Source organism: Amblyomma americanum, chromosome 1 (assembly GCF_052857255.1).
Source record: "Amblyomma americanum isolate KBUSLIRL-KWMA chromosome 1, ASM5285725v1, whole genome shotgun sequence".
NCBI classification, from domain to species: Eukaryota; Metazoa; Arthropoda; class Arachnida; order Ixodida; family Ixodidae; genus Amblyomma; species Amblyomma americanum.
This window is the reverse complement of record NC_135497.1, coordinates 390,134,141-390,160,943: the sequence shown is the minus strand read 5'-3', so window position 1 is coordinate 390,160,943 and position 26,803 is coordinate 390,134,141. Positions and strand designations below refer to the sequence as shown.

Genomic DNA, 26,803 nt, shown 5'->3' with positions numbered 1-26,803 from the left:
TAAGGGCGCGTTCACACTTGTCCAAAAATTCGCCGAGTGATTCCGCTTTGCTGGCCAGGAAAACTAGGACCTGTTCTCATCTCTTGACGCCCGGGCGAGGCGGAACCGCTGCACCGCTGCTGTTTCTCGCTTTTCCACACACTTCCCGGCCACCATGTCACCGCTCGCGGCGTACACAGATATGGTTAGAAAATAGCATAAATCGATACTGCGTGTGTACCCTGACCTTATGCGCGCTTACCTACATACACGCAGGCCCATTTTTAGTTCAGCGTATGCAGACTCGCAATGAAACGCCCAGGGGAGTGGCGCCATATGCTTGTCAGGACAGGAACTAGTACTGTCAACAAAACCGGCGTTCCTCTTAAGCCTATTAACGGCAGAATCGTCACTCTAAATAAAAATAAAGCAAATTTATCTCTTCTACGTTTACTTATAGGTGAGGTGAGACGAATCGATGTACCGGTGTCCGATTTATGGCCAGTGAACGCGCTGAAAAACGTCGCAACAACGACGAATGCATTCCGAGGCAACGGGTCTGCGTCGAAGGGCGCCGCCATGTTTGTCGCCGCGGAGGCGGCGAACGCGAAAAAGTTGGGTCCAGCCCGATCGCCCTCGCCGCGCCGTTTTCCGCCTCGCTCGGCGTCAAAAGGGGTCGAATCTGCTTCGCTCGCCGGATTTTTTAACATGTGTGAACGGGCCATAAAACAGCTCCTCATTGTCAACTGAGAAGCCAGATTTGACACCTGGCATGCACAGCTGCTAATCCTGTAAGGATTTTCAGGTGCCGGAGTCTGCAGGTGTCGTTTAAGGTATCGGCTGGCAGATGCTTGCCAGGGTCCTCTCTGCGTGACGGTGGGCTAAGAAAGACAATCCACCAAAGGTAAAAAAAGTACTTTACCGCACAAATCCTGTCACTCAAAGCTCGTTACAAGGGAATAGCGCCTTGCTGCCGTAGGTCGTCACTTGTTAATTCTTGTTCGCGCATAGTGCAGACAAATTTTACCCCCCAACAGCATACACGCGAGCAGCGGAAGTTTGAACTCGTACCTTGAAGATCTAGCATTGCCTGAGAGGGTAGGAGGAAAATATTCGGTGTGGATGTTTTCTTTTCGGCGCTCTGCAAGCTGTTCCACCGGCGCCCATTAACCAACACCAAGGTACGAAGAAAAACAGGCTGTGGCGTCAACCACAGAATCATGCCCACTGCAGAACGCAAGTGGAATACGAGATCCCGCTCAGCTGCGGCTCGGTTTATGTAAAACAAACGGAACGCTGCATTATTTAGTGTCTACAGGAGCATAGCTACTATTTGGGTTCACACTGAAGGAAGCGTTTGCCAAAGCACTGTCACCTCCCCTAGCACAGCCTGGCCGCAGAGTTGCAGTGATGAGCCGGCCTATGTCTTGTGGGGCACTTCGGCTAATTTCGACAGTTTCGCTGCTCGAAGGAAACTGTCGTTTATAGCGCGTCTTCGAAAGCCCGAAGAACATTACGCACGTGCACTCCAACGCTTGATGCTGAGGCGACGAGTGCCTGTTTAGCGCGAGATATGATGCTTTGTTTTATTGTTGTCACTCAGGGTGTGATGCGTGCTGGGGGGTCCATAGATTAAAAGGCACCACTAAATAGGCACTGTGCGAGAACGTTTCGGAAGATGCCGATGTGCCAATAGTTTGTTTTATCTTGACATTGGCGTGTATGCAGGTCTCATTAAATATATTTGATTCACGTAACGCCTATGACGACTATGAATGTTTCTGGCGGTCTGGGAAATCGAGTGTTTTTGGAATACGAGTGGCGTTCGTTCTTGAAAACATAAGTTATAGGAAGGGGCATTTTCGAAGTAGCGCGGCAGTCGCAAGAACAGATTTGCACCGCGAAAAAGGGATGCAAGGGAGAGTGTAAATTGTCAATCTTTTTAAAAGCCTCTTGAGCTTAACTTTAGGCATAGTTAATAGCAGCGCTGGCTTCGTAAAGCGAAAGCAGGGCCGCGATTACGGATAGCTCTCAAAAACTGCTCAATTCAGAGATCGTGACGTCAAAATGACGACACCGAGAGATGCCGACCGTGGAATCAGCCAATGTGGAGCAAGGTTGCGGTGGCTAGTAGCAGGGCTCCGCCCCAAAACCACTATTCACACGACAAGGGACCGTAGACTAATGTTTTGCTGTAAAGACGCAGTAAATAAAAACGAGTAATGTTTTATTTTGCTAAGAAACTGTATTTCAAACTCAAAAGCACCAAGTAAAAGAAGCAGTGTTTTCAGTTTTGCAATTAACTTTGCTGTTCAGTCACTTTTGCTGGCGCGAAGGTGTGCCGTCAGCTGTAAAGCGTGAACATGTTAGTCTGTAAATGAACAAAAACGCAATGAAGAAAGCAAGTAATGCTTTATTTTGGTAATAAACTGTGTTGAAATCTCAACAACATGATGGAAAATTAGATGCATTTTCAGTTTTGCAATTAAATTTGCTGTAGGGTAACTTCTCTTTTCATGAGGGCGCGCTGGCAGTTGCATAACGTGAACATGGCGGCCTGCAAGAAAACAGCTGATTCCTTGATTAGTTCCTGATTTTTCGCGTGTCGTCTAAAATCAAGGCACTTTGCGGATGTGTTAAGTGCGCAGAAAAATCTGATTGAAGGCAGTGAATGCTACGGGCCTGCCGAGATCAACTTACAAGCAGCGCTCGGCTCCAAAATCGACGAAGACAACTGTAGGCTGTGTTCTCGGTTGGCGCCTATCGATGACCGAGTGACGTGTGGTTCTGTTTATTTTCTTTAGAAAATACCAGAAAACCATGAATCATCACAAAGAAGCAAGTGCCGACAGACGGGAGCAGACAGGTGCAGCTGCTGATAGCTTGCAATCTCGGAGCGGGAAATGAGAGCCGACACGGCCTGCCTCTATGGCAGGAATCACTCTTCTGCCTCGTAACCAAGTGATGCCGCCCACATCGGGATAAGCAGTTGATGTTTCGTTTGTATTTTGGTAGCTCCGTTCGGTTGATGCTCAGCTGTTGCGGTGTTTTTTTTCCTGTGCAAAATGTAGAAATTGTGATGGTTATGCTCCACGTAGTTTGTTTAGAGAGAAAGGAAGCACTTGATTTGATAACTTTGCTATTGTCACCGAGGACAGAACGAGCTTGTTTCATTAACGTAATTTGCTGATCTTGTAGTAGATCCAGGGTCAACCAGGAAAGAAGCAGTTTGCCTGTATGGCTTGTGTAGAGGCTGATTGCAGCGGGGCAGAAAGTTAAGCAAGTTTGTTCATGTTCGCTTTTACACAGCGATTGAATTGCATATGATCCAGGGCAGTGAGGTAGGTAGGACGGGCAGTGATGTGTAATATGTTATTGTATTTTGCTCAGCAGGCGGAGTGATGTTGATATAACTGGGTTTGGTGAGGGCAGTGTTTGAAGGACTTTAAATACTTTGCATAGCTTCTAACATACACTTCCTTTCGGGTCGGAAGACCACTTGGGTTTTTTTTAAATTATGATCCATCATATCAGAGGCGCCCTATATACAGGCCGCTGCAGTTAGAAAGAGAACAGCCGGTTGAAAATGAGGAGGATATTAAATAACTAGACAAAAAGTAGCTTGAAAGCAGTTGCACTTATCACACATATTATGCGACAGCATAAGGAGCTTGTCCGGCCATTCGGCATTGTCACCGTCTCATGTCATCATGGACAAGACTTCATAGCCCTGTGTTACGCAAACCAAGCTAGGTGTCAGTTATTGGGCAATAACCGAGTGCTCAAAATTTCCCATAACGGAGCTGCCTGTATATTCTTAGATCTGTAGAGCATTTCCAGTAATGGTGTTGCATGATTTGTGATTGTAAACTTGCCTCTACTCACACACCATCTCCTTGGTGATGTGTGTGATGTTCACACTTCTTCGTCTATCAGTGAAGATGTTCTAGTCATTCAGCAGTCATTGTAGCCACTGCACCTTACAATATTTAGTATGCATTGTTGTACAGTGGTCTCTTTGCAATAGGTACAGCTTTTAGCACACAGTGAAACCCCTAGCCACATACTATTAAGCTAAAAGCTTAGCTTTGGTATTTACACATCTTATATGTGCCAAAATGTTTTCTATTTTTGGAAATGCATTAGGTACAATGTACTATCCATATTTATTGTACAGGCAGCCTCTGTATGAAAGAAAACGTGCACTTCTAACTCAATTTTTCAGAAAAATTTTCTTAACTGCACTCAGAAGTGCCATATGGTAATTGTACATCATGGTAAAGTATGCTTGTATGCACACTGCCGTTTCTACAATAGAAACACTCGTGTCAAATGCTGTGCCTAAAAAAATAAACGCGCTTACTGAGTGTATGATGCAATAAAAACAACTTTGGTGTTGCTTTTGGTTGCAACAAGCATCACAAAGATTTTATGCCTTATTCCAGCACTACACGTTTGGTTACTGCATGTTCTTCACACAGGCTATGACCACAGGCGCTCCACCAAGCTGGAAGCAGATAGTAGAGAAGGGGCAGGTGGGCTGACATAAGCATTGACAAAAGAGAGTTCAAAATGATGCTTTTCAGAAATTGGGCGAGCTCCTTTAACACATTTTCCGCCTTCAGAGAGAGACTGTGCAACACGCTGCTGAGGGACTAGGAGGTATACTGGCAAACACAGTGAAAATGAAGTAGAAGCCGGTGGGGGCACTTGTTTGTCACTGCTGGCTTCTGGCTGCACAGGTTGGCCAAGGGCACAACCACATCAAACAGTTGCTCACACACTTGCAGATGTGTGTTGTGCACTGACACAAGGCAATGGCAGCATGGTGAGTCGTCGCTGGACAATAGATTTTCCATCGCAGTTGTCGTTGCACCATCCCTCGGTACGCCTGCCTCTCGAGACGGGTCGTCCTAGAGAGGTCAAAAGTACTGCACCGCATTGCTCTTCCCAGGAGGCAGGTGAAGAGGGATCCTGTCTCTACGAGGTAGCCACCATTTAGAGGTGGCTCGTTGTTATCTGGGTCAGTGGCAGTGTCGCCTGCACCCTCTGCTGATATGGGCGCATCCAAACAGAGGCTGTGAAGTGCAGCACGTGAGGTGATGATCCGCACTGTCCACTCCCACTGGCAGTGGTGCATCCTGTGCCCTTGAAAGCACCGGAAGCAGCCCTTCGGCACACCAATACAGCGTTCAGCCACAAATTGTGTGAAAGCATGTGGCGTGTCACACAGGCCTTCTGCTGAGTCGCGTCTATGATGCCACGCAACTGGTGCAAGCAGCCATGGCCCCAGTGGGTAGACATAGTCTCCTGCATAACAAAAAATGACGCAGCTAAGCATGTCCATTCTCAGTGATCTCAACCGCCTTACAGGACACTCTGCCATACAGTAGAAGACTCATGCCCAGTAGCCCACATCCAGGCTTTGCTGAATATGACATTCAAGAGCATACAGACACGCGGGATTTAGATGTATAAGCGAGCACGGCAGTAAAGTCAGTCTTTTACCACCATATTCATATAAATGATGCGCTATGATTGCCTACAAAACACAAGCGCTTTCAGGTGCATGTTGCTTTGGTTTCTTCAACAGGCAAGGCTATTAATTTCAACAATGTAATATGTGTCCTGTGTTTCTGCTGCAATTATAGTTAACAAAAGGGTGGCAATACACTACCATACTGTAATGTGTCTGCATTGGTGTAACTGGCCAGACTGATTCTTGTAGCTTTAGCAGATCCGGGCAAATGCATAGCGCTGGAGCTCAAATATGTGACTGAGTTCGCCCGACGGTTGACACGGCTATTTTACTGCTTACCCAGAAAAAAAATCACTGCTGTCCAGCAGGCCTTCCTCCGCTTCGGCATGCCGCCAGACGAACGCGTCGCGGAAGGATCCGGGTCAGCGCGAGTCCATGGCCAGGATGCACATGTTCGCGCCACAGATCTGAGAAAAAACACGCTCAGCCCATACTCACTCTCGCTGCCGAGGCCCGCACTTGTAGCTGAACTCATGCGGTCAAAAACAGTGGCCGAGGTACACTCACTTTCACGTTCGCAGCGTAGAACCGCTTGCGGATCGTTCGCAGCAATGTCCCCAGACTCCTTGATAGTGATGAGTGCCCAATCGACACACCCGACGACGTCGGAGATGCTGCCGCGGCGAAGGTTTAGGCAACGGAAGCCCTCCTTCGCCGCCGCCTTCTCCTCCGGTCTCTTCGGAAAGCGAACACACCCCTTCTCTGACCCAGCGTTGACACTGGTCTCCGCTACCCCCCGCAAAGACTTGTTCAAAGTCGGTTGGGCTGCGCCGACGTTTTCTTCATTTCCAACGGCGCCTTGAAACCCACCGGAGGCGAAGAAGCGCAGCGCGCACAGCACCTGCCACTCCACTGACAGCGCACTCACCCGCCCACCTCCCAGTTCAACGGCGATTTCGTCGCCAGCCACTGCGCAGTCTTCTTAAGTCGAAGCGTTGAAATAACTCGTCCCGCGCGTCAAAGTCGTCTTCATGCACCATCCGACACCGTTGCTCGCGCGGTCACCCGCGTATCCGACGATGTAAACAGCCGCCATTTTCTGTCTCAAACGCTTTGAGACTACATTTCCCAATCTCAAAAAATTGTCTCAATCTGCCCGCATAATTAGGTGGCCAACGTCAACACTTCTGGCCCACTTACTAAGTCAGTCAGTGACGCAAAAAATCAAAATGGCCGCCGGCCACGGCCGACCAATAGGAGAGGGACAAATGAGACACTTTTTGAGACAGTTTCGATTGAGAGCGATCCGTAATACTACCCCAGGTGTCCGTTACCTATAGACCTCCTTCACCGCGCGACTTCACGAAGATGCGGTGGCGCTTATGTTAGCAGCGACTTTCGCATGGTAGGCAAAACAGGTTCCGCTTGCCCGTGCCTACCGCAGCTACCGGCGGCTGCTTCAAGCCTGTGCACTGCAGAAGCAGCATGTATTGACTAGCTGCTTCACTGCTGGATCCGCGTAGTAGCATCAAAAAATTTAATTTAGTCTCGATAGGTTTCTCGCACATAAATGCCGCATTCGGAAACTGGCTAACAGGCATTGGGCCATAGTAGTAAAGCGCGAAGTTTGTGAGTCGATAGGCACTGCCACTCAATGCACTTAATAGCATGCAAGTTACTGCGTTCATTCACCTGAAAATCAGGATGGTAGGCTGATAATTGCTAAAGGAAAAAAAGACATATGTAGCTGCACACGTACTTATCACCTTGAGCCGGAGTGCACGGGGCGCCGGCAGGTTCGCTCGCCCCCAACGAATGCGTTCTTTTGTTAACAGCACAGCATGTTTTAATGGCGCGTTTTATGGCATTTAACATTTACTTGAAACTATTTCTTGATATGACGACGTATTTATTTGATTCGAGTACAAAGATGTCTGGTAAGTTGTGTCAACCTTGCGCGGTCGCGTTGGTGTGCTTAGAATAGCGTACCTTAAGTGTGCTAAACGCCATATGCTTTTTCATTGCATCATTCATGTGTCATGTTACATGAGGTAGTACATGATCGCGAAGCCTGTTTGGAAAGAAGCAGCCGCAGGCGTGCTACTAACAGACACGTGGCGAGATTGAGAGGGGACGCGGCAATGAAAAGTGTTTTCGTTATTTATACATGCGATATGTAACTGAACTTGGTGCAATTATGAAATTCCTACGCTAGTTTCAGTAATTCCGTTTATTTATATCTATACATGGTGCAGTTCTGGGTAATTATAATTAACACCCTCGTCAAGTCACCCCCAAGGTATTAAATAACTGAGTAGATAGTGCCCAGTTTTTTTATGCCAGCATGTACAGAATGCCCTGTTCAGTATGATGAGGTGATTAGTTCTTTTTCTAGATAATCAATACTTATGCATGCATAGTTACATGAAAACATTTCTTACAAAAAATAACTAACACAGTACTGCACATGCAGGAAAAAAAATCGAGAGATTTATTACGCTCCCCAACGTCTCATGAATACTTTGCAACAAATGGAATCTTTGATTTTCATGAGAATTACGAAGGTGAGTGATCCATTCGCAGAAAATGTGAGGGCTCAGAAAACGAACCTTAAAGTTTATTCCCTCGTTTATGGCCTCTTCGCTTCCGTTTTGGTCAAAGAAATGCGGCACTGAAATCAAAGAAATTACCTCACAATTTTTGACGGCCACACATCTAATAAGCGTAATTTATAGATTTGTACTCGATATTTTGCTATAATTTTTGTCACGAAATAAGACTCCAAGGCTATGGGAAGAAAATAATTCTAGAAATCAAAAATTTTCACCAAATTGACCAGCTTAACAAGAGGACAAGTCGGCCTGGCTGGTGCGTGGTCATGCGGCTAAAAACAGCGCTATGCGAGACAGATGATCAGGGACACGACGCTGTCCCCCTTTTCGCACAGCGCGACACGTATGCCAACAGACGATAAGCGCACGTCTGCTCCGACGAAGCAACGCCAGCGCTTCCCCTCACTACTGTCCCGAAGTAAAATCTATCCGGCTAGTGCAGAGTGTCAAAACTTATTTTATTCAATGCTTAGCGTATAAATCAACGGCAGAAACGCTTTCTGCATCTGTACTACTAGCGATATAAACAATACACAGTGGCAAACTATTTCTCTGAATACGCCGCACGTGGCCAACACGAGCTCGTGTACTTCGACAAATTACTAAGTTGGAAGCATCAACCATTGCTATGATTCGCAGAAACTGGAAACGCACCTACAACCCTTGATAACCCGCGCTCAACACCTATCCACAACGCCACTCCCCGACCTTTTGCCTACCACGGGCCCGCTAGCGACTGCAGCGCCACCTCGTTTGTTTACAAACATGCAGGAGGTCTATATGTGGACACGCCTGTCGTGCAGTATGCACTATGTAGTATGCGCTCCATTTAAACTCTCTCAAGGACGCTTGGGAACCTGACAACGTGTTCTCGGGCAGTGCGTGCGGAAACCAGGCGCACGTCTTCGTGGGCACAGCCGGTACTAACACTGCACCTAATTATTATCGCCCAGTCCTTCGCTGCGTTTATCCAGGAAACGTCTATAAGAAAGCTTGTCAGCCATTTTTCAGGGCATGCCTTTCGATAACTGCTGCGAGTGGGCGATGTGCATGCGCCGGACGTTAAAAGGATGTGGCAAGTTATTAAAGAAAATGGTGGTAGCCTGTTCAAAGGATTTCTAGTTCTGTGCAGATTTTAGTGCAGGAGCACTTACTAGAGTCGAAGCGTGCAAAAAAAGTTATTCCACTTACAATATTGTAAACACAAAGATAAGACGGCATCGCACTTCACAGTTTACCCAGCCTCTAATATCGGGCGCTACCAATCACTACCGTGCATTGCACGCATGCAGCGGAATCTTGTGCTCAGTGATTGCATTGCCAGGGCTGCCCACAGCCGCGCAAACTGTCGGCGTCGTCGTTTCACGTACATGTTGCAGACAGGGGAGGTGTGATGGAGAGGAGGGACAAAAGGGGGAGAACCGCTGTGCCAACTTGTAACCCAATCGCGGTGGTGTGTGTTGCCGACAATATGTACTTCGCAGTTCGTGTCAGGAAGGTCAGAGTTTCCTCGGGCGGTGAATCGATGAGGCTGGCGGCTCCGGGCCAGGTCCATTCAAACAATTTCGCCCAGTGGAGGACTGTGCTATGCCCACACCCGGACACAGAAAACCCTAAACGACTACTTCAGTGTTTTCAGTGTTTGAGGTCCTGATAAGCGGACCGCCGTTGCTCTTGCTGGAACCTTCGAAGCTCTGCGCAATAAGAGTTCGAGCCGTGTAGGAGGCGCGACGCCCATCCTTCTAGACTGCCACTGCGAAATACGATCAAAGGGCTCAACGCAATTCATAGCGGCTTATTGCACCCGCGAAGGGCCTGCGCATTTGCCAACGCTAAACTAATGAGCCGAACACCAAAAAAAGGCTTCCGCTCCCACGCGAGTGGAATCCTCTTGTTCAGTCATCCAAAGATAATGGCGTGTTGCCTTGCTTCCCAGCACCCTTAGCAGTAGCATAAAAAAGGTAATCGGATCCAGTCGTGGCGACACGCATAGTGGGAACGTTGCCATCGCCTTCTCCCACCACTCGCATCGACTCATATCCGCCCACATTCACTCCCCACCCTCATCCACTAAAACTCATATCTGCTACCACTACAATACAGAACAATGCCGTACCATACCACTCCATGCCATACACATCACCGAGCCGACATATCATACCATACCATATCATACCACACCATAACATACCATATCATGCCATACTGCCGCCACAGGGCTCAGTGGTTACGGCGCTCGGCTGCTGACCCAAAAGACGAGGGTTTCGTCCAGGTCGCGGCAGTCGAATTGTTTTAGTAGGTATAATAAGGTTCTTATTTTGCGATTTCTACTAATAATATGTATTATTATGTATATGTATTGCACATTTGTAGTTACGTTCTCCTATTATACTCTCGAGTAGAGGGCCCTTGGGGGTACACTGAATAAAAAAATTATCCCTCATAACTCACTTGCATACATACATACACACTTACATACATACATACATACATACATACATACATACATACATACACACACACACAAATACATGCATACATATATACATACATACATTACATATGCTTTCTGCGTAAAAGCGGTTACAAGAAAATTGCGCTCAAACTACTGGACGGTGTATTGTGGCGTGTGATTACTCAAGCAGCAGAGGTGATTGGTCTAATATTGAAAATGCCTGGCTTGACACTGGTCATTTATAGGACCATGCTTTGCCAATACATTTCCAATATTGAGCCGATTAACCATGCTTTATATATATATATATATATATATATATATATATATATATATATATATATATATATAGTTGCGAAAACATGACATACATGACTGCCTAAATAATCCGGAGCGAAGTACGCGCTTCGTTTAAGGGGAAACATTTTTACTTACTCGACATTTCGATCGGACGACCGATCTTTTTATAGTGATTTGCTTCCTCGGTGTCTCCCCTTTATGTCTAGGGGTTAGATCCAGAGCAGGAGAGAGAAGAGACAATACAGAATAAGTAAAAATATAAAAATATAAAAAAGCAAAAAGCACGAACGAGCAGTTGGAGCTGTAGGTGCGGCCTAGGGGAGAAGGAAATAAAAAGAATACAGAGATAGTGCGCACAGCATGTAGGTAGTAAGGAAGTACAATGCCCAGGCGCGACACCCTGTTTTTTTAACTGCTGCGTAGTTGCCTGTTGACAGGTGTGTCGAACTGGGCTGAGGTGGACGACAGTGACGTGGACGCGCGGCTTCCTTCCTGGAAGGATGCGTGGTGTTGTCGCTGATCCTCCAATATGACCCTTGTCATCGTATAGGACCACTTTCATCATTCGTGTGGAGGATTCGTTTTAGTCCTCACTTTTGGGCTGCTCGCAGTTTCGTTCACACTGAGTTAAAAAAAAACATATATTTACAATTCGTTCCTTGAAGATGTGACCGGTGCTTAAGAAAACTTTATTGCCTGGCAGGCATTACAGAATTACCTGCTAGACATCAATACTTTAATAGCGGTGTCGCTAAAGCGGTGCTCATTTCAACCCGCTCGATATTAATAAAAAAGCTTATAGGCTTTCTGCATGTTCGCGAACAAATGAGGTGGCGCTGGAGGCGCTAGCGGGCTCGCGGTGTGCAAAAAAACAAAACAGGAAGCGTTGTAGCGGAGAGGTCTTAAACGCTGCTTTTGGAGGATTGTTGGCGTGTTCTTAGTTTCCTCGAACGACAAGAGTGGTTGGTGCTTTGCATTCAATAATTCCGCTCGAAGTGAACGGGCTTGCGTTAAGTGTGCACGCCATTTTCCGGAGAAATACTTTGGCACTGTGATTGGTGGCAAGCTTAAAGCATTGCAGTCGTTACTTTCTACGACTGGAATGTACGTACGACATTGCAAGACTAATAGAATGGAGGAGTAGGATAGAAAAAAAGAAAGAGAGAAAGAGGTGCTGTAGTGCAGGGCTCCGGAATAGTTAAGACCACCTGGGGATCTTTAACGTCCACTGACATCGCAAAGCAGATTGGCGTATTTGGGTTTCGCCTCCATCGAAACGCGGTCGCCGCGGCCAGATTCGAAGCCCGGAACTCCGACTCAGTAGCCGACTGGCCTATTTCCATTCAGAAAAATAGGAGAAGCATTGGCATCGTCTCCGCCGATCATATGTGCTCTCGCAGTTTACTTACACACCTGCAGCGCAGTACGTTCTCAGCTAGCGGTTCACGACATCAGCGTAATCCCCGATATCTCGCTACTGTGTTTTACACGACAGTTTCTGTTAGTTTACCCCCGTAATGAAGCGGCTAGTGAGCAACGCAGGTGAACGAAAGACGCAGCGGCTCGGCAAGCAAAATGCCACTCTTCTCACTACGTGCGGTAGACGCAGCTAGACGTGGTCACACTTGTTTCTGCGTGATTTCTGATATCCTTTGCCCGTCACTGTCATTCGATGAAAAAAAACAGACAAAAGAAAGCTTGCCTTTGGACAATGCCTGCCCACGGCTATTTCCTTGCAAATAGGTTCGCAATCACGCACCGTTTCATGAAACAGCATGTCACACATCATGTAAGAAAAGAGCTATACGTGCTTACGCTCGTTTTCGCACACAGTATTTTGCGCTGTTCTAAACACATGCAGCAGCTAAGGTATAGGCGCCGTCAGGTGGAACCTGTTTTGCCTACTGTACGAAAGTCGCTATACTGACATTAACTCCGCCGCATCCTCGTGACGTCGCGGCGTGAAGGTGTATAGAGCTACCATGATTTCTGCTGTTCTCCTGGGCTTTGTAATATAAATTTCCAGTGCTTCCTGCGTAAGTCCGTGTCCGGTAAATTCGATACTTCGTACGTGTGACCTTACTTTATACCATACTGTCGACAGCGCTCGGCTTCCACAGAATGCCTCAGTGTCATTTCATCTATTTCATCTTGTGAGGGAATAGAAAGAAATATCTGACTTAATTAAGCAACAGAGAAAAAAATCAAAAAGCATAAGATAAGCTTGCCATGGCCGTCGAGCGCTGTTAAGTTTGTTTAAATCTGGCCATCGCATCATGCACATGTCAGGCACGGCCGACTCTGTGCATGGCGTGCACGGCCGCGGAGGATCGGAAACAGTTTTTTGCTTGGCGCCACTCTGGAGTGCGACACCTTCTCTTACAGCACGTTGAGTTTCATGTTTAGCAATCTGATGCCGCTGTAATATTTAAGAAACCCAGGTCACTCACAATTAACACCACTCTTGAACCATGTCAATACATTCATGTGCTGACTTCGCTAAATGCGTTATCACCGCTGGTAGCGTATAATCGTGCTAATGGACGCAGAATTGATTGTTTTAAGACGCCAGTGGGCAAGCACTTCCGGGATGGCTTCTATAACTATCTTTTCTGCGCCGTTTTGGTCTCCGTACAGCTGAGTTGTCCTATTGACGAGGAATCTCTTTTTTCTTTCAGGTGAGTGAGAAGCGGCTGAAGAAAAAGAAGCCCGAGTAAGAGGTGAGTAGGCGAGGACTAGAGTCCTTGAGTGGCTTACAGCTTTTGTATTTGTGCGATCTTATGCTGGCTCGAACCTCATCCTTTTTTCTTGCAGTCGATGATCTCGGAGCGGGTCATGCACGCACGTTGGCACGTTGGTCATGCACGCAACCAGCAGCTCAAGCGGCTTATCGCAAGAGGAATGCCAAGGAAGGACTGCAAGAATATTTGGGTGCCACTCGAATTTTCAGGGTTATAACAATGTAAACAAATATAAGCAAAACAAAAAAGGGCAGACGTGTTTGCGCGCCTAACTCGGTACATGCTGGTTAAGCTAAATGCTTAGTCAGCATGCTTCCAACCCCACCGGCGTTATTGAAGGAGCGGGTGAATAAAAAAGGACACCTGTTTACAATTGCATTTGCGACTAGTTTGTAGAGAAAGTTCCAAAACACAGAGCAGCAAAGGGTAGCATAGCCACGGCCGATATGCCACAGCAGGAACGGAACGAGCGTACACGCCTGGAACGAGACGGGTAAAAACCACAGTTTATTGTCAACAGAGGGTGGTTATATGATAATCCAGGAGAGAGGGAATGGAAAGGGGACATGGCGAGGTAGAAATAAAACTTGACGCTTGCGCAGAGTGTATCCTCCATTATGACACAGCGGTCGATACCACACTTGCTCCTAAAATCGGTCAGTTGGTGTCCTCGTCTTCCTCGAGCGTCGTAGGACATGAGCGGGTTCGCTTGGCACTACTGCTCCGGATGACGGAAGTGCCGGGAAGGCGCCGTCAGCATGATGATCCCCAACTGCAGGCGGCAAAGTAGATACTTCCAGTCTGACATCGAGCTGTGATGCGGATTCCTCTGGCCGGAATGTAGCGCCGTCCGGGCGCGCGTCTTTCGCAGTGTCGGTGGCTGTGTTTCTGCAGGCCGAAGACATATATGCGCGGCCAGAATAATACTGAGCACGCGACAGGCGACACATCAAGGATGGATGGATGGATGGATGGATACGGCTGAACCCTTTAAATCGGGCGGTGGCTCAAGCCACCTAGCCATGACTTATGAAATTTTACTCTTCTCTTGATTTTAGCCACCAATCAGATAACATTCGCTTGGTTACTTCTACCCGCTTAAAATCTTTTCAGGGGAAACTGCATCTAAGCGCCACCTATCAACGACAGAAAAAAACACTTGGCTCTTCGGGCGCAGCGAGAGTACCCGCCACCGAGCCCCACTCTTTGCTTCAACCACGGCGGTGTCTTTGCTCGAAAGATGATGAACTGTTCCGAGCAATTCCTCCAGGTGATGCCTTCCTCCAAGCGGGCTTAAAGCCCTTCAATAGGGCTTTAAGCGGGATGAGTTTATCGTCGATACCGCGCACCGAGCGCCAAGCAGTGTTGCGCTACGAAGCGCGCAGCCTCTCCTTTGCTGCAGGCATACAGACTATACGTTAAGCAGGGATAGGCCTAAAGCAAAAAACTGAGTCCGTGCCACGGCGCCTCTCTGCGCTTGCCGACACACATAGTTCCCGACACTCGTGCTAGGTAGCGCCCGTAAGCAGTTCCCCGCAGTTCTGCGACCATTCCTGCGCTCCGTATTAATCTGGCCGCGCCCCTATCTGGTCCACGTGCCGCTGAACAATTGCTTGGGGTGTTGCTACTGTAACTATTCTGGTCCCAGATGTAGATGTCACACGTGCAGGTATCCATTTGTCTCCTGTCCCATAGATGCGAACGTGCACAATACTCTAGTTGGGGCAGCCAGTCCTGGCTATCCAACGGCTTGCTGGTGGAGCGGCTGGCGGCATGGACAAATTGTCAATGCAATACTTGCACTGAGCCGGCATTTCCTCAATCTCTCGGTCTAGGCCAGGCCACCAAAACAACGATCGCGGAATGAATTTTATAGGCGAAGACTATTGGTGGGTTTTATGCAGCAGCTGCAGCAATCGTTTTCGCGCACCGGCAGGTATAACCACTTGATGGCCCCAATAAATTAATCCATGTGCCAGGGAAGGTTGGCTTATCGAAAGTATGAACGAACAGGTTTTGATTTGAATTTTTACTGCTTTTCGGGGCGGGTATGGCTCTAGTATTTTGCAGGGGTAATCTTCAATGTCTCAGCGTTGTACCTGGTTTGTTTTGTCTAAAATGTCCAGACCCCTGCTCAGTGGCCATTGGGTCGATAGCCCTTCGGTCGCACATAGGTCATTCCACACCAAACAGACCAGAGTGTGCAATCAACCCTCCCTGATTTCTTCTAGAAAATTCGTGGTTCTCTGTGGCACTATGTAATTTCCTTTCACATTTGTGCCAAAAAAGGTTCCCGCTCATGTGACAGTTCTTTTAATTTTTCAGATGGGTGTAAAACCAGTTCTCAGTTAAAAATTTCAAAAAAATTATTCTATGCTGAGAATTTTTCGTGATGAATGTAGGAGCACTGCACTGCGGTATCAGCGAAGAATAAACTGTTGACGGGAAAGTTTTATATTCTTTTTAGTTCTTCAGGTTGGGCTAGAAAGTATCATGCTTACAATTTTTTCAAAAATTGTATGCGACATTCGTGAGCAATCTAAAATGTTACATTGGCTGTGTGGGACATGTACTACTTGGCAAAAACGTTGCAAAAAATGAAAAAGAATCCAGTTGCAACAAGTGAGATTTGTCACGTATTCAGCCATACATTCTACAGTAAGATCGTGCAAGTAAAATTACAAAACGCAGTACCTTGCAGAGCTAATAAAATACTAATTGCACTTAGGGATTTTTATTGGAGTATTTTTTGTTTTAGGCGAGAAAAAAATTTTTGAAGTTGATTGCCATCACCACCAGTGATTGCTGTTCTGTAATGCCACTGCACTGCGTGGCATGCTCTCGCGAGTTCTAAAAAGCAAACACTGGTAATTTTGTACTCCGCTTTTAAAGTGCCACCCCCCCCCCCCCCCCCCCCCCCGGAGAGCTGAAGAATCAAGTTGCTTCCTTCCTGATGAAGAAAACATTCGAGTCAGTCTTAGTATATTTGCTTTGTCTTGTCCCACAGGGTTCAGTACCGCTATTGAATGCAGGTGCCATGTTCACGCATTCGTACAGGAAATCTGGTCTTGTTTTTTGGCATATATAGCTTGAACTTTGCCCTCGCGGTGCAGAGTTTGGTTAATCAGAATCACTGCCCCCCCTTCAGCTTCCTTGTGGAGCATAAGGCTCGCACAGGACATGCACTCACTACAGGCATAATTGCCAAATCGCAGTATCCTAAGAAAGCAACACGCCACGAGCTTCTCATGTACGAGAATAATGACTTGGAAAAATACTGCGATGATTAGGCAACAACCGTCGCGTGTACAAAGTGTAACACGGGTACCCGCCTTTTAGTAGAACGCATGCTGGGGGACTGCCCTGGCTACCACAAAGTCGGGAAATAGCACCTGAAGACACATCCCCATATACCATGAATGGACTACACCAAGTAATGGTGCTTGGGCCTGACCAACACTGCGAGGTAGGCATTGACCGTCAAATGTAATCTCTTAGCCATCCCTTTCTCATAAATAGGCCTTCGTGCTAGCTCCTTTTATCAGAATTACTCACTCATATTATTGCTAAGAATTTATGTTCCGATGAGCCAATTCTCATGGTAAGTGCGCTGTAGCAGTTAAAAGGTAAGTATACTCCGCAGGCACTGTTTTGGCAATAAAACGAGTATAGGCCATCACTTCAGTAGCCATTACTAGCAGTGTGTCAGCTGAATTGCATCACTTGACTAAACTTGGTGCAGTAAAGAGAAGTGTTGGCACCAAAGCTGTATAGGCACACTGCAATGTAGCTCTGGCTGCCATACGCTGCTTACTTTGACCACGAAGGAAGGTAGTTTTGCATGCCTTGAGAGTCTTCGCAATAGCCAGCCTTCTTGCTACTTCCGTGCATACCTGTAGATGTCGACTAATAGTATATTGTCGCAGATTGTGGACTTATTATTATTATTATTATTATTTTGTGGACTTAAATTTATTATTTCGTGGCAAAAAAAGTTTGCAATAAACTTTCTGGAATACAATCTATTAACTCCTGACGGTCATCGTATTCTCTTTTGTTAGTGGGGCGACATTAGTATGTTAACTATGGCTGAACCGGTGGCATGAGCAAGTTTGTTATTAACACCTTAACTATTGTCTGATATAAGACAACAAGGCAATGGCGAATGCCCCACAGAGCAGTCCCTCCAGCCAATTGGCACCGGCCTGTTCTCATGACTTTACGCTTGCAAAGCAGTAGAGCCTAGGCAGGAAAGAAAAGGAAACGTTCCTTTGTACCTGCGCTTTGGGTAGTGGGTTGTTCATTGTTTGGGCTCGGGGTGCAGAGGGGTGAAGGGGGAAGTTGGTTAGAGGGTGCTGTGTCACTAGTGCTAAGAAGCCCACTCGCCACGGCTCAGGGACAAAGGATCATCTCCTTCTCTTTTCTGCCTAGCCTATGCTGAATTGCCATAAAAAGTTGACCACGAGCATTGCATGAAATTGCGGGGGACTGGCAAGTGCCTTCATGAGATGGGAATAACTGCGATATCATGGCAATCTGTTCGACACCATTGGCTAGAGGGCCTTCTTTGGGGGTAATTGCCGCTGCCATCTTGACTTGTATCTTATAATAGTATGTAGAAGAACACACCCCAGTGCCTGACTGCGCTGGATGCTGCACTGATACGGCAAAATGCCTTATTTTGTATTTGGGATAAGGGCCGTATTTCATCTGCTGTTTTAGGCGAATAACTGTTGTTATATATTTTGGGAGCTCACCGAAATGTGTTGGCTCCAGGCGACAGTAGGGGGAACTAGAGAACGCAATACGTGGTCTTATATGTGCTGCGCCGGATGACCGGATAACTTGATACCGTGTACCACTGTTCCTGTAAACACAGCACGTGAGAAGCGCTGATGCCGGCTACAATCAGAGTAGGGGGCATGAACGCCTGAACGTGAGTACATCGCAGAATAAGATTTTCAGCAGCGCTGCTGCATTGTTGTGTAGCACAGCGACATTACTGGACAACAATCACTGGGTGCTGCCATATTGTTGACTGCCCCAGTAGCACAAAAGGGGCTCTGAAATGCGGGCCCTTGTGGGCCCGGCACGGGCTGCCCATAGGGACCCGACGTGGTATGGACCTCCTTCACCCCGCGACGTCACGAAGATGCGGGGGCGCTGATGTTAGCAGCGACTTTCGCTTGGTAGGCAAAACAGGTTCCGCTTGCCCGTGCCTACCGCAGCTGCCGCAGCTACCGGCGGCTGCTTCAAGCCTGTGCACTGCAGAAGCAGCATGTATTGACCAGCTGCGTCACTGCTGGATCCGCGTAGTAGCATAAAAAATAATAAATTAGCCTCGATAGGTTTCTCGCGCATAAATGCCGCATTCGGAAACTGGCTAACAGGCATTGGGCCACGGTATAGTAAAGCGCGAAGTATGGGAGTCGATAGGCACTGCCACTCAATGCACTTAATAGCATGCAAGTTACTGCGTTCATTCACCTGAACTTCAGGATAGTAGGCTGATAATTGCTCAAGGAAAAAAACGACATATGCAGCTGCACACGTACTTATCACCTTGAGCCGGAGTGCACGGGGCGCCGACAGGTTCACTCGCCCCCAAGGAATGCGTTTTTTTGTTAATAGCACACCATGTTTTAATGGCGCGTTTTATGACATTTAATATTTACTTGAAACTGTTTCTTGATATGACGACGTAATTATTTCATTCGAGTAGAAAGAAGTCTGGTAAGTTGTGTCAATCTTGCGCGGTCGCGTTGGTGTGCTTAGAATAGCGTACCTTAAGTGTGCTAAACGCCATATGCTTTTTTATTGCATTATGCATGGGTCATGTTTCATGAGGTAGCACATGATCGCGAAGCATGTTTGGAAAGAAGCAGCCGCAGGCGTGCTACTAACAGACACGTGGCGAGATTAGAGAGGGGACGCGGCAATAAAAGTGTTTTCGTTATTCATGCATGCGATATGTAACTAAACTTGGTGCAAATATGAAATTCCTACGCTAGTTTCAGTAATTCCTTTTATTTATAGCTATACCTGGTGCAGTTCTGGGTAATTATAATTAACACCGTCGTCAAGTCCCCCCAAGGTCTCAAATATTTGAGTAGATAGTGCGCAGTTTTTTTATGCCAGCATGTACATAAAGCCCTGTTCTGTACGATGACGCGATTAGTTCTTTTTCTATATGGTCAGTACTTATGCAGCATAGTTATATGAAAACGTTTCTTACAAGAAATAACTAACACAGTACTGCACGTGTAGGGAAAAAATCGAGAGATTTATTACGCTCCTCAACGTCTCAGGAATAGTTTGCGACAAATGGAATCATTTGATTTTCATGCGAATTACGAAGGTGAGTGATCCAGTCGCAGAAAATGGGAGAGGTCACAAAACGAACCTTAAAGTTTATTCCCTCGTTTATGGCATCTTCGCTTTCGCTTTGGCCAAACAAATGCGGCACTGAAATCAAAGAAGTTGCCTCACAATTTTTGACGACCATACTTCTAAAAAGCGTAATTTATAAATTTGTACTCAATATTTTGCTATAATTTTTCGTCACGAAACTAAACTTCAGGGCTAGGAAAGAAAATAATTCTAAAAATCAAAAATTTTCACCAAATCGACCAGCTTAACAAGAGGACAAGTCGGCCTGGCTGGTGCGTGGTCATGCGGCTAAAACAGCGCTGAGCAAGACAGGAGATCAGGGACACGACGCTGTCCCCACTTTTCGCACAGCGCGACACGTACGTATGTCAACAGACGATGAGCGCATGTCTGCTCCGACGAAACAAGGCCAGCACTTCCCCTCACTATTGTCCCGAAGTAAAATCATTCCGGCTAGTGCAGTGTCAAAACTTGTTTTATTCAATGCCTAGCGCATAATTAAACGGCAGGAACGCTATCTACATGTTTACTACTAGCCATATATACAATACAGGGGCAAACTATTTCTCTTTATAGGCCGTACGTGGCCAACGCGAGCTCGTTTACTTCAACAAATTACTAAGTTGGAAGCATCGACCATTGCTATGATTCGCAGAAACTGGAAACGCACCTACATGCCTTGAAAACCCGCGCTCAACACCTATCCGCGACGCCACTCAATCAATCAATCAATCAATCATTTTTTATTCAAGACAATAATACAAGACTATTGTCTTGGGGGACGTGACAAAAGGCGGAAAAGTGCCTGACGAGGTCACGCCACCCTGTGGCAAGCAGCGGTTTGACACTCATGCAGAGTTTCAACAGAGTTTACATGCAGAGAAATGTCTTAGATGAAACTGTATCCCCCAACCCCCTTATTATATATATATATATTTTTTTTTTACAGTGCAAGAATATGTACAGGAAACAGAGTACAAGAATAAGTGCAGCAACTTCTGCTAGCAATACATGTTAACAAAACACTTCCAAACATAAAATACATGTAAACTATCGAACTTGAAGCACATGGAACATAAAATTGAAAACAAGAAGAAAAACATGAAAACATAACACACTAGTCTTCCGTTAAGAATAATCCCTTGAGTGTTTTCTTAAACCTGCTTAATGAAAGATTTTCAGTTAGTAGGTCGTGAATGACGGGATAGTTGTTTAATAAATCTGCTATCTGACAGCTTAATCTTTGATGTCCATAGTTTGTTCGAGCTCGGGGCTTGACTATGATGCTTTTTCTTAAATCGTACACACTTCTTTTTTCTTGGTATTTTGTTTCAAAGGTAGATTTATCCAACCGGTATTGGCGGTAAACTTCCAGGCTTAGTCTGTATTTGTAGAACTGAGGCATTTGGAGTATTCTATGCGATCTATAGTAGGGCGCACAACTAGAGGACAGCTCTAAGTTACTGATAGCGCGTATTGCTCTTTTTTGTATTGATAGTAAGGAATCTAAATTTGTTTTCGTTGTGGTTTGCCACACAAGAGAACAATAGCTAAAACGTGAATGTATAAGGGAGTAGTACACTAGTCGTTTGATAGAAGCTGGCAGGTAACACCTCAGTCTGTTTAAGATGCCTAAGGCACGAGAGAGATCAGTTCTAAGTGTGTGGATGTGAGCATTCCATAAGAGATTTTCGTGGAATGTCACACCTAGAAATCTGGTAGTAGAAGACTGTTGTATGTCCAGGCCATTAAATTTTAAACACGGAATTGTATACATTTCTGTACCTTTGGAACGAAAGAGTACATACTTTGTTTTGTTTATGTTTAATGCGAGCCGGTTACTTCCCAGCCATGAGGTTAAGCCCAACATCCAATTGTTCGCCTTTCTGAACAGCGCATCTAAATCCCTACCCGAAAAGAACACATTGGTGTCGTCCGCATATAAAACCAAATTCGAGGCACCCGGTATATTTACAATATCATTAATATAGATGAGAAATAAGACTGGCCCTAGGATGGACCCTTGTGGTACACCATACAACAGAGTGTTTGTCTCTGAACATTCACCATTGATGACAGTATACTGCTCACGTGAAGTTAAATAACTCATGAGGAGAGTACCAGCTATACCCCTGACACCGTAATGCTGAAGCTTTTTTATAAGTATATCATGTTGGACACTGTCGAACGCTTTTCTAAAATCGAGGAATATACCCAGAGTTAATGCCTTGTTTTCGATATTGTGCAGAATTTCATCTTTTATTCCAAGTAGTGCTGTTTCTGGAGATTTGTTTTTTTGGAAGCCGAACTGTTGCCTTACGATAATATTTTGCGAGGTTAGAAATCCAACAAGCCTTTTGTTTATAATATGCTCAGCTATTTTCGAAAATACAGAAAGCACAGAGATCGGCCTGTAATTGTTCACGTCATCGAAAGAGCCTCCCTTGTGTATAGCCGTCACACGAGCAAGTTTCATTTTGGCTGGGAAAACTCCCTTTTCCATTATAAGATTGCAGATGTGTGCAATAGGAGTACTAACTATTTGACTCACAGCCTTCAGTGGTTTTGGTCTGATCTCATCAGTGCCAGATGCACAACCGTCTTTTAGAGACATAATTATATCTTGCACCTCGCTGAAATCAGTGGGGGACAAAAATATTGTATTCGGATTACTTGCAGTGACATAATTTTCCCAAGGTGTAGAAGAAGGGACATTTGTTGCGTCGGCTAAAGGAGCACCAGCAGCGAGAAAATGCTCATTAAACAGGTTTGAAACCTCTGCTTCAGACAGATCGGCATTCCGAAATTTCACTTTTTTTGTTTCTGCATTCTTATAGATTAACTCTCTCATGGTTTGCCATACCAGTCGTGTATTACCGTTCACCTGTGTAAATTTATGTGTGTAGTATTTGAGCTTTGCTTTTTTTAAGTCTGAATTTAGCAGATTTCGTACTTTCTTGAATGCATGAAAGTCACTTTCATCTTTTGTTTGCAAGAATGTTTGGAAAAGTCGGTTTTTCTGTTTGATTCTTTGAAACAATTCACGAGAAATCCAGGGCTTTCGTACTTTTTTGTTCTTTTTTCGGGGCTTGAGGGGAAAACATGTGTTATAAGCAGATACAAAGCATGAAAGGAAAGCGTCGTAAGCGGCATCGGGGTTCGAGAGCTCCAAAATTATGTTCCAGTCAACATTTGTCAGCATGTCCCTAAACTTGTTAACATTGTACTCGGAGTAATCTCTAATTAATACTTTGTGTTCGGGGGCGACTGTGTGTTTGCAGGGTAACACACAATATATTGGCAAATGATCGCTTAAACTGCAGACCAGGGTGCCTGATTTTACATTCTCACGAGGGAAACTTGTAACGCACAGATCAAGAATACTTTGGGAACTTGGTGTAATTCTTGTCGGTGTGGTGATTACGTTGGAGCAACCATAAGACTCGTATAACTCTTTGAATTGTAAGTAGGCTTGATTGTCAAGGGAAGCATTCAGGTTGAAATCACCCACAAGAACGCTTTCAGACTTCAGCTGAACACTGAGTTCAAGTATCTTTTCAGTAAACTGCATAAAGTCACGGAGAACGCCTGATGGAGGACGGTACATGACAGAGAAAATCATACCACGACACTGTATAACTATGCATTCATAATTATCGCCAATTATCTTAAACTCCGGAAGTACCTTATAATTAAGCTTTGATCGGATGTATACAGCGATACCACCACCACGCCTCCTACAGCGACATGCAGATACAACATCATATCCGGAAAGTGAAAAACACTCGTCATCACATGAGAACCAAGTCTCTGTAAAACAAATGATGTCATAGGAATGATTAGGTTCCGACAAAAAAGAAATTACTTCATCATACTTGTTGCGTAAACTCCTGGCATTAAGATGAAAAACTGAAAGTGTGGGCAGGTTTTTCATTGTGGAAGAAAATTTCAAAGAAAAACAAACTTGCCAAGAATAATCACCGCAGATCATCAAGATCCTGAACCGTGCGAATCACCACAGCATTATCTCCGCTCTTCTTCCGGACTAGCACTTTTCCGTTCGTGTGCCATACGAAAGCGTAGCCTGCGTTCTTCGCCCACTCCTTCGTTTTTGTCAGAAGACTACGGGAAAGCCTTGTCATGTTTTCGCACATAAACATCTCACCAGGTTCATTCCTTAGTGTCTGTCGCCTTGCCAGCCAGGCGTCACGATGTTCATGACTGACGAAGCGAGCAATGATGCCCCGTGTTTTGCCTTGTTTCGCAGGAAGCCGATGTAGTGCGGTGATATCTTGCTTAGTTAGTGGCTGAATATCCAGTCTAGGGGCTAATTCATTTATTTTTTCGAGCAAGTTCTCGTTTTCAGTTTCAGGAATGCCGTGAAATTCAATGTTGTTGCGACGGCTACGCCACTCCAGGTTATCTACATCTTGCATTATCTGTTGCAGTTCACTGGAAGAGTCGGCCTTTTCTATCTGATCCATGCGTTCGGCTAGTTTTTTTGTCGCTTGCTCTTGAATTTGAAGACGATCCTGAAATTCATCGAACTTGTCTGACAGGAACTTCACGCTGGAGTCAAGTGCGTCTACCAGTTTAGGGAGAGCTAGAAGAGTATCGAGTTTGGTCTGAATTGCTAGCAAGTGCGCTGCTAAGTCGCTGTCTAAGTTGGGGCTCTCCGAGTCATCGCTTCGTGAACCCTTGCTACACCGGTCACACTTCCAAGATTTCTTGAAAGAACCGCGTTTGGAATTCCATGTTTCGTCACTTATACCAGAACATGCACCCAGATGAAAAGTAAATTGGCATTCTGAACAGGTCATATGCGGCCCATTGTCGGGAACCCGCGATCGGCACGCAGAACAACGCGACATGGTTAAAACCGTGGCAAAGCAGAAAAAAATAACAAGAGGTCTTTGGCAGCAGCGGCATAGGCGGTGATAAAACAACAAAAAGAAAAAAGCAGTACAGAATAATATCAACCAACCTGTAAATACACAGAGGAGAGGCTCAGATGCCGTGCACGAGGGTTGATGCCGCCGCTGCCAAATGACGAACGACGCCCCTCGCGGGACTTGTTGCCGGTTGTCGCTGTCGGCGCTGGTGCAATGGCGATGGGTATTCCCGGGTTTGCCGAGCCGTCTCGAATATGTCCACAGCAATTTCAGGCCGATGTGGCCGCGTGTGAAAGTGTGAAGTCGGTGGAATCAGTGCGTTGCCGCAAATTGCTGTCCTTCAGGTTCCAGAACACCGGGTCGGGGAAAACTGTAAATACACAGAGGAGAGGCTCAGATGCCGTGCACGAGGGTTGATGCCCGACCTTTTGCCTACCACGAGCTCGCTAGGGACTGCAGCGCCACCTCGTTTGTTTACAAACATGTAGGAGGTCTATATGTGCGGGATTTGCAACTCGGCATCGGAGGGGACCCTCAAGGGTAGCCCAGTGGGCTTACTGCATAGCCCCACAAGGCTATGCGCTGGATCCCCTTGGGCTGGCCCGTTCCGGGCCCTCGTTGGCTTGCCTGTTCCGGGTTCCCATGAGCTAGCCCGTACTGGGCCTTTTGGGCTAGCCCGTACTGGGCCCCTGTGGGCTAGCTTGTACTGGGTCCTGTGGGCTAGCCCGTTCTGGTCTCAGTGGGCTCCTTAGGTGATACCTTGCGGTGAGTCAAGAAAGGTAACCCATATAGAACCTATGACTTTATGCCTTTGGACCCACCGACCCTATCCGCCTTTTTCATTTTCCTGTGCTGCCACCTCGCGTACAACGATGGAAGCACACTGGTAGGGTACTGCGAGCCCAGCCCGGCCGGACTGAGTGCCGCTCCGGAGCACGTTTTGTTGGAATCTGTCGACGATGGCGTGTCCTGGGCAGCACCTGGTACCTGGAGCACTTCTAGGATTGACTGATGGCTGGGTGCGAAGTCCGAGGCAGGCTGCAGTGCCCACCGAAGAGCAAATTCTTCAGTACCTCCGATCATCTGGCATGCGATGCGAACACTAGCTGAGCAAGGGCCGCCGCTTCAGAGATGAAGGCTACATTCGGAACATAATGTTCAATGAAATATCTCCGATCAGTGAGGTTGGCGTTTTCCGCTGTATATGCCTGCCATTCATGAAAGGTGGATACTACATCGTGCACGCCGTAGTACAGAAAACGACTGGGGACAACAGTTTTCACAAGCAATCGTTGTGTTCAAGCGCTGCAGAATAGCTACACGAGCTATAAAAGCACAAGCGTAATCACAACAAAGCAGCTCTGCTAGCTTTTCACTGTATTTTCCCACAGCACACAGCTGCATAGGTTAAACAAGCATGCGCGTCCATAAAGACGAGCGCGAGAGGCGCATATTGATCCATTCCGGCGATACCACGCAGATGTCTTCATCATGGATATGATTCAAACACACGCATAACGCACCTTCTTCTTCTTCTACCTCTTAATACATGGCAGATACCCACACGGGGAGATTGGAAAGGGTGTAGTGGCATAAACAAGGAAATTTCCGTAGGAGATTATGACAAAATTTTAGCACCATGCGTGAATGATCTCGTAGCTACTTTTTCGTTGCCCGCTCCATCGCGCGTTGAAAGCGGCTCACAGCACTTGCCCACTCGGCCTTCTTGCTTGAGAAAGCAAAAAGCGTCGGAACGAAGTCTAAATGCCACGGTGACATTCGAGGCCTTCCTGGCCATGAATAAAACCTTTTGTGATAGACTGCACACGCATTTAACCGCAGTACCTCGTCAGTACCTGTCACAAAGTGATTCCCGCACAGTCTTGACGTGCTTGACGGTGCCCAAGGGCGGCGACGATCGTCGAGCCGGCGAACTGCTTTTATCCACGCTTTGC

General features: G+C 46.4%; 1 protein-coding gene across 1 annotated transcript in view; it reads left to right on the top strand.

The window, feature by feature from the left end:
• LOC144101885 (kinesin-like protein KLP2) overlaps positions 1–14,529 on the top strand; it is a 126,055-nt gene extending 111,526 nt beyond the window's left edge. Inside the window, exons 9-10 of the mRNA XM_077635111.1 lie at positions 13,504–13,545; positions 13,640–14,529. Of these exons, the coding sequence (XP_077491237.1) occupies positions 13,504–13,542 (39 nt within the window). The 3' untranslated portion in view covers positions 13,543–13,545; positions 13,640–14,529. The remainder of the gene's footprint in view (positions 1–13,503; positions 13,546–13,639) is intronic.
• The last annotated feature ends 12,274 nt before the right edge of the window (positions 14,530–26,803 follow it).